Consider the following 15,869-nt stretch of genomic DNA (forward strand, 5'->3'; position numbering starts at 1 on the left):
TTTGACATTTGAAGGGCTAGCATGTGCAGCTGGGAGGGGTTATCAGGACAAAGGACAGTTGGAACTGTGTCTCCTGCTCCTTGTCACCTCCTTTCAACCAAAAAGATGGCTGCCCCCATGACAAAGATGGCAGCCCCCATGAATCACAAACATTTGCCTGTTCTTTTAAAACAGGGTGGGTAAAAAATTATATTACCTTTCTAGTCTAATTAACATAACTAATGTAACTTAATGACAGTATGTTTGTTTAGGCTGAAGTTCCCCTTTAAGACAGCATAGATAATTAAAACGTTGCTGCTGTAGCAAAACGACAAAGCTAAAGTGTAAAAAACGCCAGGAACTTTAATGTAAAAACCAAGGGTTAAAATAAACATGATGCGGCTGCAAATGAATATTACATACTTACCTCACCGTCAGTTCCTCTCAGAAGCTCACCATTTTCTTCTTACAGTGATCCCTTCCAATTCTGACAGTATTTTGTAGGAACTGAAATACACCAGTTGCTGTCAGTTATATATCAGCAGCTGTCAGTTACAACTCAATGTGCAAGGTAATGTCCATGTTTCCCTATGGCTCAAGTGGGCGATATTACAGTTTAACAGTGTGCTGACCAGGAAGCTGTTATGGGGTAATGGCCATTTTCAAAATGGAGGGCAGAGAATTCCACTGATCACAGTGGACAAATTGGGACGCAGGAGAGGAGAAAAAGATTAAGGAGTAGACTACACGGGTGGCAAGTATGACGTGTTTATGTTTAGTTTGACTTAATGTTTAAACTCTTTAAACTGATTGGTTCATTTTCAAGCTGTATATATTTGCATACAAAATTTACATGATCGTGCATGAACTTGGAATTATTTGGATGTAATTTAATTACTTATTTAGTGCTTAATTCATAGGCCAATATTCTCCAATCTTGATCTGCCCTCCACTTTTAACACTATTATTGACTGTTTTCAGGTACTGGACATTCTCTCCTCTCTGTGGAACTCTTGGTTTTCTTCCTCCCTCACTGAAAGGACACACACCTTCCACATTCTGTGCCTCCTCAGTGTGCCCATGCCTCCTCTGTTAGATGAATATTTTGCTAAACAAAAAATGAAATTCACAAAAGCAGAACTGTAAACTTGAATTTTGAACAGAGATAATCAGATGGATTGATCATCAGACAGCTGATTAATAAATCAATACATCATATTTCTCTGGGAAAAGTTCTGGTTTAGCCCACTTGAATTCCATTCATTGTGGGGGAATGGGGGGGGGGGGGGGGGGTGTTGGTGTCCTCTCATGTGTACGAACATCTTCTACCAACAGCAGAGTTGCTACCATAGTACTACTATATGTAGTCTGTGGCAGACAGCTTCCGTCGTGTCTTCACTCTTTCCATTGTCAGATGTGTACAACTGTCGCAAACTCAAATTGTTGCTGCCATAAATATGCTGTTGTCTCTTGTCTGTTTGTTGCTGCCTCACAGCTACAGACAAATCTATGCCGTGTGTATGGGCCTTAACTGTCTTTTCATGTCCCCTTGATTTCTTAACACTTAATAAAGACAACCTTGATGTCTTAATACTTAAAAACAAAAACTGTCAACTTTCCACCTCTGGGATAAAATGACCTACCCGATATAATTAACATTGATAACATACCAATAACTCCTGCCCCTCAGGCTCACTGTTTAGGTGTAACATTTTAATCTACTCTGTCATTTAAACCTTACATTAAATAAACAAATCGCCTCCTGTCACTTCCAAGAAGAAAAAAAATAAATTCCTAGTGCATGCCTACCTGAAAAACATTTGGCACCACTCCAGCCCTGCTTAACTCACCTCTCCTACAGCTCCTCAGATGTCGCAATCCCATCAATCCCTCCACTGGCAGCCTATAACGTGATACAGCTCACGCTTCTAATGCTGGGGATACACGATACGTTTCTGTACCGTGTATCGACCCGCTGATAATATTCAGCTGGCCCGATCATGCCGCTCGACCCGCAGCCGCTCGATTCCTGCTGGCGGACAATGGCAAGGAATCGAGCACCTGATAAGCACCGCCGGCGGGGACGAGCGGGGAATCGATCCGCACGCACACGCAGACGAGCGGGGACGCGGCGGGGGTCAATCCGGCAGCTAATCGGCCGCCAGGTCGACCCATGTATGCCCAGCATTAGAGTGGCTTTTGCTTTATCAATATTCTGGAGACCTGTTGAACTCCCCAAAGCAGATTAAAGAGAAACTGTAATCAAGGATTGAACTTCATCCCAATCAGTAGCCAATACCACCTTTCCCATGAGAAATATTTTCCTTTTCTCAAATAGATCATTAGGGAGGTCTGTATGGCAGATATTGTGGTGAAACCCCTCCCACAGTGTGATAGGACCTAAGTCCTGACAGTTTCCTGTCTGTGAGCCTTGTTGCATTGTGGGAAATAAGTGTTGTTTCTATCTGCCAAGCAACCAGTACCTCCCTCTGTGCATATGTATATCTATATATAAAAAAAAACCTTTTAGGCTATCACATTGTTAGGGGGTGTGGTTATACATAATGGCAGTTGGCGCTGTCTAGTTATTTTTCTTGTCTGCCAGCAGTAAAGATGATTACATTCAGACTGATTGCGGATCAAACAACATTAACAAATTACATGCCAAATATCAATCATGTCTTAATCTCTCTTCTATTTTGTAGGGCCCGTTTCCACTATCGTGGAAACCGCCGCAATTCCGTAGAGTTTCCCCGCACATGATTTGCACGGGAAAGCTCTGCCATAGGGGATAATGGCGCCGCCGGCCGAAACCCCCCCCCCCCCCGCAGAATTCGCTTGGGAGGCTGCGATTCCCATAGCCTCATGGGCACGGCTCATGGTTTTTGCCTGCGATCCCGCCCACCCGCTCAGTGCCGGAGCACGTCTCGCAGACGCACGCCGCACAAGTGGAAACGAGCCCTTAAAGGCCACAAAATAACCAGGTTATGTTCCTTTTTTACTTTCTCTGCCTGAAAGAGTTAAAAATCAGGTATGCAAGTGACATATTCTGTCCAGGATGGGACCGGGTTAACCCTCATGGATAAGGAATTACAGCCATAAAACACTTTCCTGGCAGGAAATGGCTTCCGCGAGCAGTAAAGACTTAAAAAGGGGCAATAGTTCATATATTTTAGCTCTGGCATACTTCAATGGATGTGTCATTGAGAAAATGCCATGAAACAGTAAAAACTTAAACTTAAAATTCAATTCAAATATAAAATAAAACTGTGGGATAATTAAAAAAGACATTTTTAGCAGACGGAGGATCGATACAATTGTTTATCTCATCAATTTTTTTCACCTTGGATGTCCTTTAACCTCTCACTTTACAAAGTATTGATTTATTTTTCCCCTTTTCAATAAAGTTCCTCTATAAGAAACTTTAGATCAATTTTGAACAGCTTATTGGGCAGGCAACACTTTTAAATTTTACAATGGTAGTGGGTACAGCAGATTAATCCATCCTTGTCAGATCTCTGATGAAATCTGATAATAGATTAAAAAACATAATGCTGATCATGAAAGAAAGGCCTCAGAACACACAGTAAATGACAGCTTGTTACATACTGTACGGAGCTGCTTAGCCACAGACAGACCAGTCAGAGTGCCGATACTGACCACGCCCACTGCCAGAAGGGCTTTCATTGGGCATATGACCTGGATCACCGAACAATGGGAGAATAGGGCCTGGTTTGATAAACTAGGATATCTTGCGGATATTACTTTCGCATGTCCTACCTACACATGAAGTGATATAAAGGCTACCATATTTCATTTATTTTAAAACATGCAAATTGCCTGGCTGTCCTGCTGATCCTCTAGAGTAGACCATAAACAAGCATGTTAATCAGATGTTTGTGACTGAAGTCTGGCTGGATTAGCTACATGCTTGCCAGGGTTTTGAGGCAACTGGTATGGTCAAAAACCAAATAAATATGGCAACCGCCATATCCCTCTCACTCCAGGTGTTTTTTAAAGGAAACCTTAAAGAGTAACTGTTAAGCATGAAAACCAAAATTAATTCTCTATTTCCATCTTTTGAATATATAAAAAGGATGCTAAAAAGGCAATGTCAAACTTCAAAACCAATCTTACTTTTTTAATTGAAGATGAATATTACCTGCAGCTCTTAATCGTACATGAGCCACAAAAGAGAAGTTGCAGGACATGCTGGGCCGGCGGAGGGGTTCTGTTTTACTTTCCTCTTCTCCACAGACACAGCTACTTCAGCCTGATTGGCTGAAGCCTGTGTCACTCTCACGCATGTTCCTGATTGGCCGCCTTCATGTCTGCCACCGTCCGCCCCCTTTCTGCACTCCTGCCGCATGGTAGGTATCCCCGCATCCTGGGAACCCCCCAGGCCCCGTTACCATATCCATAGGGATTTACCCTCTACCCATCGATCCAACCACATTGATAGGCAGCATCCCGCAGCATTACAGAGCTTGGCAGGGAATAATAAATGCAGTGCACACAGACTCACCTCAACATGGTTCCAGACGATGGGAGTTCCTGTCTATACTCTCTGCATTACCTCCGTACAGGGCGGCAGTAGTGCAGAGAGTAGAGACGAGAACTCCATCGCCTGGAACCATGTTGAGGCGAGTCTGTGTGCGCTGCATTTTTTATTCCCCGCCAAGCTATGTAATGCTGCAGGATACTGCCTATCAATGTGGTTGGATCGATGGGTAGAGGGTAAATCCCTATGGATATGGTAACGGGGGAGGTCCCCATGGATGTGGGAGTGGCCATAGATGCGGCACTCACTCTCTTGCTGTGGGGAGGAGGGGGGGGGGGGGGGGCTGGGAGAGGGAATAAGAGGAAATGACGTCAGGATTGGGACTAAAGATGGCCCCCTGCCAGTGCACAGTATTCTCTTTATTGACTATATAAAATTCACTGAAATCAAAACGTGGACAGCATTGGCGTAGCTAAGGAGCGGTGGGCCCCGATGCAATTTTTATAATGGGGCCCCCAAGCACTCTATACATAACAATTGATATGGCGCACCAAAAACTACAGTGTCAGAGGTGCAAGATGGGGAACGGGGACCAGTTTGTTAATGATTACCACTATTCAAAGTATCTATAGAAGTGATTATTATGTGCACAGGACCAATAGAGAGCTAATACTGTAGTTGAGGGAGGGCCCTTCGGGGCCCCTCTGGCCCAAGGGCCCCGATGTGGTCGCAACCTCTGCAACCGCTATTGCTACGCCCCTGGTGGACAGTGTAATACATTTACCTACTTAGATATGTCATTTTTTTCCTGGCATAATATGGCTAATAGTTCCTCTTTAAATGACGTGACATGATGAGATAAACATGTGTATGTACAGTGCCTAGCACACAAATATGCTGTGATGCTTTTCTCCTTTCCCTGCCTGAAAGAGTTAATATTCAGCTATGCAACCAACAGTTTTTCTCCAGTTGGGACCTAGTTGAACTACTGATGAGGAATTACAGCCATAAAATAATTTACTGTCGGTAATATCAGATTTCTTCTACCTACTGTAAGTGACAGCAACATAGCAAAAAAGGAATTTATGGCTCATTTTACACCGGAGGAAACATACTTCTTATTTTGTATGCAGGGCCGGATTTGTACTTTTTACCGCCCAAGGCCCACTACCTTCAGCCGCCCCATGACAATCAGCAGAATTAGGATCTGATAGATCAGGATATTAGGGTTAGGTATTTACCAAAAAAAAGTGGTTAGTGGAGATTAAAGGCTAGGCCTTTTGGCAGTTTAGGGTGAGGCTAGGAATTTGACAATAGGATTATGGGAAAAAGGGTTAAAATTAATGTGACCCTGAGATGATACACTGGGCTTTATTTATACTTACCTTGGGCTTCCTCCAGCCCCATGAGCACTGTGGCCTCCCGGTATGTATGCCTCTTGGTAATCCGGCTGGAAGTGCTCTTCTGCGCATGCGCAGCTCGTCCAGACTTGCATCCCTCATTGTGCTACTGCGTCCAGGAGCGTTTTGTGCCTGCGCAGCAGTACTGCACAGGACGCTCTCGGGGACAAGAGCGTGACAGAGGGCACCCACATCGCAGGGGGATTACCGGGAGTAATAGCGCCAGAACAGAGGGGGCAAAGAGGCCACGGGGCTCATGGGGCTGGAGGAAGCCCCAGGTGAGTATATATAAAGTCCAGTGTACCATCTCAGGTTAGAGAGTCTGATCACAATATTAAGGTGATTAAATTGACTGAGGATAGCGACTATGCATTCTGTACCGTGCTGCAGAAGGTATAAGTGCTACATAAATACATAATAATATGGTGGGACATTAGACTACGACTATGGCAGGACTAGATTGTGAGCTCCTCTGAGAACAGCCAGTGACATGACTATGTACTCTGTAAAGTGCTGCAGGAGATGTCAGTGCTATATAAATACATAATAATAATATGGTAGGATTAGACTATGACTATGGTAGGATTAGATTGTGAGCTCCTCTGAGGACAGTCAGTGACACGACTATGTACTCTGTAATGTGCTGCAGAAGATGTCTGTGCTGTATAAATACACAATAATAATAATATGGTAGGACATTAGACTATGACTATGGCAGGATTAGATTGTGAGCTCCTCTGAGGACAGTCAGTGACATGACTATGTACTCTGTACAGTGCTGCCAAAGGAATCAGCGTTAGATAAATACATAATAATGATAGGACATTAGACTATGGCTATGGTAGGATTTAGAGTGTGAGCTCCTCTGACAGTCAGTGGCATGACTCTGTAAAGTGCTGCAGGAGGTGTCAGTGCCATATAAATACATCATAATAACATGGTAGGGCATTAGATTGTGACTGTAGTAGGAATAACAAAAGGAACCCCCCATATATGAATAGCCTTGTTCCTGTGACATGGAAATGACTGTGGGAGGAGAAGAGCTGCCTGATTAACAACAGGAAAAGAGAGAGGGGGCTGTATGGTGATAAGAGTGATAGAGGTATGGGGCCCGGTCACCTACCCTGACCAATCAAAATGGGACTCCAGCCCAACAGAAATCTTCCACCTAGAGTTCTGCAAGTATCTCCTCCAAGTCCATCGAAGCACTTCAAACTCAGCTTGCCGGGCAGAGCTAGGCAGGTTCCCACTATGGCTTACTATCCAGCAGAGGGCACTCTCATACTGGGCGCATATACAGAGCAGCAACCCCAGCACTTACCACCATAGAGCCTCACTGAGCCAGGGGGGCGAGGCCATACCACACGCTCTCAAGCAAAGCATCAGCAGCCAGCCCAGGCAAGGCCACCAACACAGGCTGACAAAAGCCCAAATAAAACAGACTATAGAAAGCTGCAAGGAACGATACATAGAGGAATGGAGAAGTGACAAAGAATTCCAAGAAACTCGCTGTCTATCAATCACTACAGAGGGAGTACACAATGGCTCCATATCTGGGGAGGCTACATCACCACAAAGACAGACAGGTCCTGAGTTTGTACCGTCTGAGTGCCTACAGCCTGGAGATAGAGACAGGGCGGCACAGACAGACATGGAAGCCCCGGGAGGAGAGACTGTGCAGACAATGCGACCAGGAGGTCTTGGAGGATGAGGCCCACTTCCTGCTACACTGCAGCAAATATGCACCTGTGAGGACCGCCCACTTCCAGAGACTCTCCGCCCACATCCAGGATTTTACCTCCACAGATGAGGAGAGGAAACTCTACATCCTACTGGGGGAGGAGGAAACAACCGTGCAAATAGCTGCCCGATATGTCACAGCCTGCCACCAACTGAGAGGAACATGATACCACATGGACTGTATTCCCCCCAATACCCCCCTATGGACTGTATATCCCAGACCCCCATGCTGTCCCTTACATCCTCCACACACATATGGACTATATACCCCAACCCCCTTTATCCTTCCCTTATTCCCACAATCCCCCCCCATATGTTAATGTTTTGTTTTGTTTTGCTTTGGCAATGCTAAATGTATTTGGTCCTGCCAATAAAGCTTTTTTGGATTTGGATTTGGATAGAAGCCAGCTAACACAGGACAGCAGGGGAGTGTCAGGCAGCCCTGTTAAAGCAGCTTCAGAAGTTACAAAGTCACACAGGCTCAGGGGGAGAGGAAGAAGGAGGGAGAGGGAGACAGCTGATCACTCACGACTCCACAGCAGCTTAGGACGAAGTGTGTAAAATGCCTGCAGTTCTGCACACACACTTCTCCCTCCTTGACCCTCACAGCGCTGACTCCATACACAGTTGGCTAATGCCTACCCGTCTGCTGACTTCCTCCTCCTGGGCTCAAATCTCCCGGCTTGTCTCTTCTCAGCCCCGCCCTGTCACAGAGGAGAGAAGGGAAGGGCGCTCTCCTCTGTGTTGTGCACGCAGGAGAGACTGGGGACAGCACAGCAACAGACAGCAGATTACGGAACAACAGCTGATGTGCTGCTGTGTGTGACACCCGCCCCAGCTCTCCTGGCGGCAGGTTTCCGCCCTAGGAACTGGCCTAGGTGGCCTGTGCGGAAATCCGGCCATGTTTGTATGTGTTTACAGGTATTTAAAATTGTACGATTTTCGATACAAAGGTCCTTTAAGTATGACTTTAAAGATTATTGCAGGCCAATTACACTTCTTTATTGCAGGTATTCTCAATAGGTGAGAAATACCTTCTTCACCCCGGGTCTTAAGCGGTCTTGTAGTGTGTGTGATAAGTACTGTATTGGTTGGTACTCTTTGCTTATGTCGATACCAAATTAGCTCAAGTGTGTTCTGATCCTTGCATGAAAATTTGCTTCTTAGGCTCTCCCTCATCTCCTTAGTTGCTATTTATTCCTCTCCAATCCTTAACACCCCCCTCCCATCCTTAACAAATCTGATCTTCACAGCAGCAGAGTGGAGAGGTACGGGTTGTGATAAGTCATTTCTTAATGCAAACAAAACAAGTGACAAGATTGCACTTAATAACAGGTCTAAATTCAGTAATGCAGGTATACGGCATTGCTAGCCAAAGCCTCATTTTAAAAGGAAACCAGAGAAATTACATGCACTAGTATTTATAATTACCAGGGGCTTCCCTTCAGTCCCATGTAGTCCATGCGGTCCCTTGAAGTCAGTCTGGTCCCCTATGTTACACTACGGTGAGGCCCGCTATCCATCTGTGTCGAGGGCAACTGTGCAAGTGCGGTCCAAGCCATGTGCACCCACTGATCACGCTCCTGTGGCAGGGAACATTCTGCGCAAGTTACAGTCTTTGTGAGTTGCGTACGCGCAGAACACTCTCGGCCGCGGGAGCGTGAAGGGGGGGTACATATACCCTGGGTCATGCATGCACAGTGGGCGACTTCTCCGCCAAGTCCACGACTTTACAGGGCTCACAGTGGCAACGCCGAAGGAGCCGGGAGGGCGGCAGGGGAGCTAACGGACTTCTGGGGGCTGAAAGAAGCTCCAGTTGAGTATAAATCCTTAGGTGTACTTGTCTCAGGTACACTACTTAAATATACATAGACTAACCGTTTGAGTAAAATATACAGAATGACAAAATGAGCCAAAAAGGTGTCCAAGTACTTAAAAAACAAGTCATTTATTTATTTTGTTTTTCTATAGAAAATACAGAGCTATGGGTGAAATCATCTGATTTTTTTCCAAAGGTAGATTCAGATCTCGGCAAATGCTTTTGTCTGGAATGTAGTCCACCCCCAGGAGATCACGGTAACAATCCTGGATGTCACCAGCAGCCTCAGATATCTGGCAGTAAAGCGTCCAATGAAAGGGGAACCAGGAGCAACAAATCTCTATCCATTTGTCTTCGTGCATCAAAATGACCCCATCAATGGGAAAAGCAAATGAAGGGAACTCATTATCCTTCTCCCAGAGCAGTAATGCGATCGACTCGCCACCCCTTCAGAACAACAAGCGTCTTCTGTGTGAGTGATTTCACAAATTGTAACACTAGATGTCACTTGCGCAACTCCAAAAATAAACAGTAACAGATGAGAAAAGTGGTGAAAGCTCATGGGAAGCGTGTCCCCTATGAATCAGAATCCCAACAGACCCGAATCACAGAACCGAAATTGTTCAAAGGATCAGATATAACCATGGTCAACTACAGGAGAGGAAGAGACCCTTGGAGTTCACACATTGACACAAGAAGAGGCACGTAAAAGATCTCAAGTGAAATGATCGTGTGGGAAAGGTATTCACCGGCCCTCACATCATTCTGGCATAGACAAAAGCAGAGTTTTACAAAAAGGAGAAGAGGAAAACATTTCTGGATGTTAGGCAGAATGAGGAGGGGGAGCAGAGGATTTCTGAGGCCCAACCACACCAGCCCAGCCTGCCGAATGGCGGAGGAAGCAAAATAAACCACAGAGGATTCTTGGCACGGCCCAGTCCTGGCAAATCGATGGAAGCCCAGACTAGGGTGGCAGCAACCCACTTAACTGTCCTCTCCATTCTCTCCGGGGCCTTTGATCAGGCGCTTCTGCCCACGTTTTCCTGCAGGTCCTTTGGGTTTTGCAAAGGCCTGTTTGAAGGCATGTTGTTTGGGGTGCACCTCATCGTACAGGAACTCCGACGTCAACTCTGCGCCATCTTCTATTTCAATCTAAGGAAAGTAAGAGAACAAGTAGTTCAGGAACATAGCTACCAATTGCTAGGACACTGTTCCAAATACACCCAGATCCCGACCCCCATTCCCTAAATCACTGTTTTCAGTAACCACCTAGATTCAGTTACTAATTTCCAGGCACAGTTTCCAATACTCACCCAGATCACGGTTTCCAGTACCAACCCAGATCACAGTTGCCCATACCTTTTCGAACTACTACATGATGCTAACATGTGCGCTTCTCACGTCCGCAACCAGGATCTGGCCAACATGTTGACATCCAAATGACTCCCTGTTGAGTCATTTACAACCTAGGTTCTCAACGTGTGGTACACATACCCCAGGGGGTACTTCTGATGGGTCCAGGGGGTACTCAGGCTTGATATACTTAACCAAGAATAACAAATTTAGAGTTTAAGAAAATTATAAATCTTATTTAAACAACACCAAATTAGTATTTTAGCCAATTAAAAGCAATAATCAATGCTTAGAAATGGTTTAGAACCAATTATTATGTACTACAATGAAATATATATTTGTCAAGGGGTACTTATGATAATGTTTACTATGCTACGGGGGTACTTGGTGAGTACAGGGTTTTAAAATGGGTGAATACCAATAAAATGTTGAGCAACACTGATTTTATTTGATGAAACATGTTGAGCAGACCTTGGATGATAAGTGCACCATGATAGCCTCATGTAAAAGTCCAAAGTAGCATACAGCACTGACTGAGGAATTTAGAGGGACATGGAGAGAGCCCACCAGTAGCTGCCAAACGGGAGAGCGCCTGCAAAACTCTATACGAGAATTCGGAGAATATTAAGTGCAAATTCTTTCTATAATTTATTAAAAATACAGGTTTTACACTGCAAGGAGCTATTCATTTGAGGTGGATAAATATTGGTAAAAACTACAGTGGATATTAAGGATGAAGAGAATTCTGAGGCGTGTATATTGATCGAGTGGTAAAGGGCAGGGCTGTGGAGTCAGTAGAAAAATCACCCAACTCCGATGGTTTATGAAACTATTGACGCCAGGTACTCAAAATTGCTCTGACTCCTTAGTCTAATACTTACCAGGACTGTGGTGTTGGAACAAAAATCATCCGACTCCCCAGTTTATGAAACCACTGGCTCAGACTCCAGGTACCCAAAATTGCTCTGACTCCAACTCCACGGGCCCTGGTAATGGGTGACCTGCTAGCTACCCCACAGGCGCAATTTGACGCTGGTGGGTCTCACCTAAGTCAAGTATATGGGTGAGGTGGAGGCTTTCCTATTCTTAAGACTGTGCTCCTTTGCACAGACCCAGAGTGAAAGAAAGACTGCAGTAGAGGAGCAGCATAATAGTGGACTTTTCTGACTTGTTCTGGTTTTAAAATGAGTTGGTTGGATATATATGTGACGGTTGACGCAAAATGGCCGTCGCTAGCCTTCCGTTTGTGCACGCCACCCACCTCCACTCCCGCAGCTGCCATACACGCTGTTCATCATAGAATTGGTGTGATGTAAGTTGTCCTGGAAAGCAGTTTGCTAATAAACACGCAAGTGGACGGAAGGTGTACGTGCTTTTCTTTGTATATGTATACATCTTCTACTTTTATACTGGAGCACACGTCAATGCACACGCGGAACAACAAGGATCAAGCCACTGCAGTAATCATTTTGTTGTTATTACTTTTTCACTCTTTTGGACATTTACTATTGAGAGTGCCACACATCTATTGTTTTTTGTGCAACAGGATATACATGTGAATTAACGCTCCAAGTGCATGTATACAGTAAAGCCTAGCTTCAAATTTTAATATTCATCTGAAATAAAGTTCTATTAGCACTGGATGTGATATCAGATTGAAGTAAAGTTGCAAGAGGCTAAAGGGGCTGCTGAAATTAGAATGAAGAAAGACTCCCTCCACCTTCCTTATGAAGCTCATTTGAGAGATACAACACTAAAGGTAGCCAAAAGGCATTGACTGGGCTGCAATGGGAAGGGGGCAGGGCATCTGCCTTCATGAAGCTCTTTTAAAAGATGCTACTCTGAAGACTGTCACATGGGCTACTCTTTTAGTGCCCATGGACTATGTAGGAAAATCCTCTACCCTTTCTCACAAGGCTCTTCTGAGTTTCTGAGAGACCCTACATTAGAGGTAATCGCTGTATGAGCTTCTAATGATACAATGTAGGAAAACGACCAACCACCTTCTCATGACGCTCTTTGGGGAGACAGTCCCTTGTGCTGAATAAGCTGCCCATTTGACAATGAAGGAAGATCCTCTGCTCCCTTTTCTGAGACACACTACATCAGAGGAAGTCACAGGCCAACTACATCAGAGGAAGTCGCAGGCCACTGAACGAGCTGCCCACATGGCAATAAAGGAAGATTACTCTATACCAGTTCCATAAAATGTTTCTGAAAGAAGCCACGTTGAAGGAACACTTATCAGGCTGCTCATGTGACAGTTAAGAAACTCCCTTTAAACCTTTCCCATTAAGCCTTTCTGACTGATACCACACAGGAGAAGTGGCTGGGGACTAAATGAGCGGTAGGAAAAATCCCTGCCATTCCCATGAACCCTCATCCCATTCCCATTAGAGTACATTGGTGTAGTTACCTTTTTTGCTATGTCCATCTGGTAATCCTGCTCCACAGACTCAAGTAAACGGTTCTTACAGCTGGAGTAGAGCATGCGCTCCTTAATGCTGCACTTATATCCCGGCATGGAGTAGATGAACACTGCGGAGAGGGAAAATAGGTTTAGGAATGTGTTCAGAAAAACAACAACTGAAACAGCAGGCCAATACAAGTATGGCTATGCTGTAACTGCTTCCGGACCTTACTGATTGAAATCTACGTTGTGTTTACTACCTGTTACCTGTGCCACAGCCCGGATTTCAATCACTAGCTGCCACATGCTCTCGATACTCTGGTGCTGCAGCAGCACACTGTCCTAATTGCTGAGCCCTGACCCTGTGATCACTGTGAGCCAATCACAGAACAATTTCTGTGAGAAAAAAAGTCTCTGGTACTTAATGGGCCAGAGACCGATGGTACTGAAAGGCTTGAAATTAACCTGTATCCAACTGCTTTTTATAGTGACATGCAGGCACGAGTGGTACATTGTGCCCACCCCTTCTTCCCTCTCTAACCTATACCCAATAGGCCAGTGGTCATTAGATCAGTGCCCATTAACCTACTCCCCAATATGAGAGGACTAGAAATAATGGTAGTTTGGCCAATACAGCATCTGTGTGAGGTAGGCTGGGACAGATACAATTTATGGCACAGACCTTAGTCTCACTTTATTAACATTTGGACAGGTTCCCTCTAAAGTCCATCTTATGGAAACCTAAAAAACAAAAATTACCCGCAAGTAGGAAACATTAAATATATCTGTCCAGGGGTATATCCACTGTACCTCAGTCTCCTTCTGCCTTATTTGGGAACCCTCTGCTACCTCAGTGGCGACTGTCAACTTGTCACTCTCTGAAAGCTGACAGAGAGTCTTCAGGTCTCTTTACCTCACTGGTAACTGTATAGCTACCTTGTCAATCAAAGCAGCCTTCATTACAGACTCATAGTGCAGGTTACCAGAAGGGGTGGGATGTGTTGACCATTTTGCATACTACAACTTGATAATGAAAGGCAAGGATAAGGGGAAGACCCCAGAGTATAAGGTTTTTCACCACAGGATTACATTGTAGTTTGTGCTCAAAGTTTCAAACCTTCAAAGGACACCTGAAGTGAGAGTAATATGGAGGCTGCCATATTTATTTCCTTTTAAACAATGCACATTGCCTTGTTATTCTGCTGATCCTCTGCCTCTAATACTCTTAGTCACAGACCCAGAACAAGCATGCAGCGGATTAGATGTTTCTGGCAAAAATGTGATTGGATTAGCTACATGCTTGTCTTAGGTGTGTGATTCAGACACTACTGCAGCCAAAGAGATAAGCAGGACTGCCAGGCAACTGGTATTATTTAAAAGGAAATAAATATGGTAGCCTCCATATAAAACTCTCACTTCAGTTGTCTTGTGAGTAGTATATCTTTTCAGCAAGGCTTGGTGTACAGAGGCGCCAGAGTAGAATAAAAACGTTTAAAAAACGTCTAAAAGAGGGGGATGTTCAGGTGGACTTACCTCCCTCGAAAATATAAAACTCAATTGAGTCACAATATATCAATACAAATATTTTATTTAACTCTGCTTAGTGCAAAGCGTTTCGCAGGTGTGGTCCTGCTTCATCAGGCAAACAGGAGTATAACTCAATGGGTCTAAATGCAGAAGTAAGCGCCTCTGTGACAGATTGTGACTCAATTGAGTTTTATATTTTCGAGGGAGGTAAGTCCACCTGAACATCCCCCTCTTAAGTGGTTTTTAAACGTTTTTATTCTACTCTGGCGCCTCTGTACACCAAGCCTTGCTGAAATCTTGATTCCACCCTCAGTGGAGGGGTGCTACCCAGTTTCCTATCTACAGAGAGTGACATCTTAAAAACCTGAGTGGGGTCAGGTTCTAATACTCGCCACCTGCACTTGAAGTGGTTGCCTATGGGTAATCCATGTTTGTGAGTATATCTAAATATTTTGCTTTAAACCACAACAAACTCAACAATACTACACCATATTGGGCTCTCGATTTCTCTTTGTTATTTCAAGCATGTGAGTAGTATATGTTAACAAGTACATGCAATTTTTATATTTATGCTTCTTTCCACCACGGCATAAGGCAAACAGTATGGCAATCATTGGGAAAATTGCAACTGCATGGTCTAAAAGCTCAATACTCGGGGGCGGATCCGACCATGGGAGCGTGAGGACGCGTGTTGAAGAGCTCTCCCTGCTACCGAGCCCATTATTAGCCTAAAAGCCGTTCCATACTCCCGCTTACTCCCCCAAAAGATGCCTGGAAGATCGAAGAAAGGCAGTGAAACACCCCAGACGCAAAAGAAATCCCCACCGCAGCAGCAGCAGTTCACCAGATACCTTAAAAGGAACGAGGCCACTCAGACCCCGCTCAAGATGGCCGACGCTGCTCCGAGCACAAGCGAGAAGGCAGACGAACAAGTCACAGCCGCTGCCACCACTAAATCTCTAAACGAGATCAAAGACTTCCTCCACAACTTACCAACAAAGGAGGACCTTGCCGAGCTAGCCGAGCATATTACAGCGACATCGAGAGCGGAGCTAGCGGTGGTAAGGGAGGAGGTAGAGACGCATGGCAACAGGCTTCAGGCCCTGGAAGCTGATGCAGTGGCCATGAGGGCGGACATTG

General features: G+C 44.9%; 1 protein-coding gene across 1 annotated transcript in view; it reads right to left on the bottom strand.

Annotated features, from left to right (window-relative positions):
• Nucleotides 1–9,549: 9,549 nt before the first annotated feature.
• The window catches only part of TWF2 (twinfilin actin binding protein 2), a 92,517-nt gene continuing 86,197 nt past the window's right edge, over nt 9,550–15,869 (bottom strand). The window contains exons 8-9 of the mRNA XM_068253177.1: nt 13,209–13,330; nt 9,550–10,591 (exon numbers count right to left, since the gene is read on the bottom strand). Of these exons, the coding sequence (XP_068109278.1) occupies nt 10,424–10,591; nt 13,209–13,330 (290 nt within the window). The 3' untranslated portion in view covers nt 9,550–10,423. The remainder of the gene's footprint in view (nt 10,592–13,208; nt 13,331–15,869) is intronic.

The sequence above is a fragment of the Hyperolius riggenbachi genome, chromosome 9, assembly GCF_040937935.1.
Source record: "Hyperolius riggenbachi isolate aHypRig1 chromosome 9, aHypRig1.pri, whole genome shotgun sequence".
In the NCBI taxonomy this organism is placed as follows: domain Eukaryota; kingdom Metazoa; phylum Chordata; class Amphibia; order Anura; family Hyperoliidae; genus Hyperolius; species Hyperolius riggenbachi.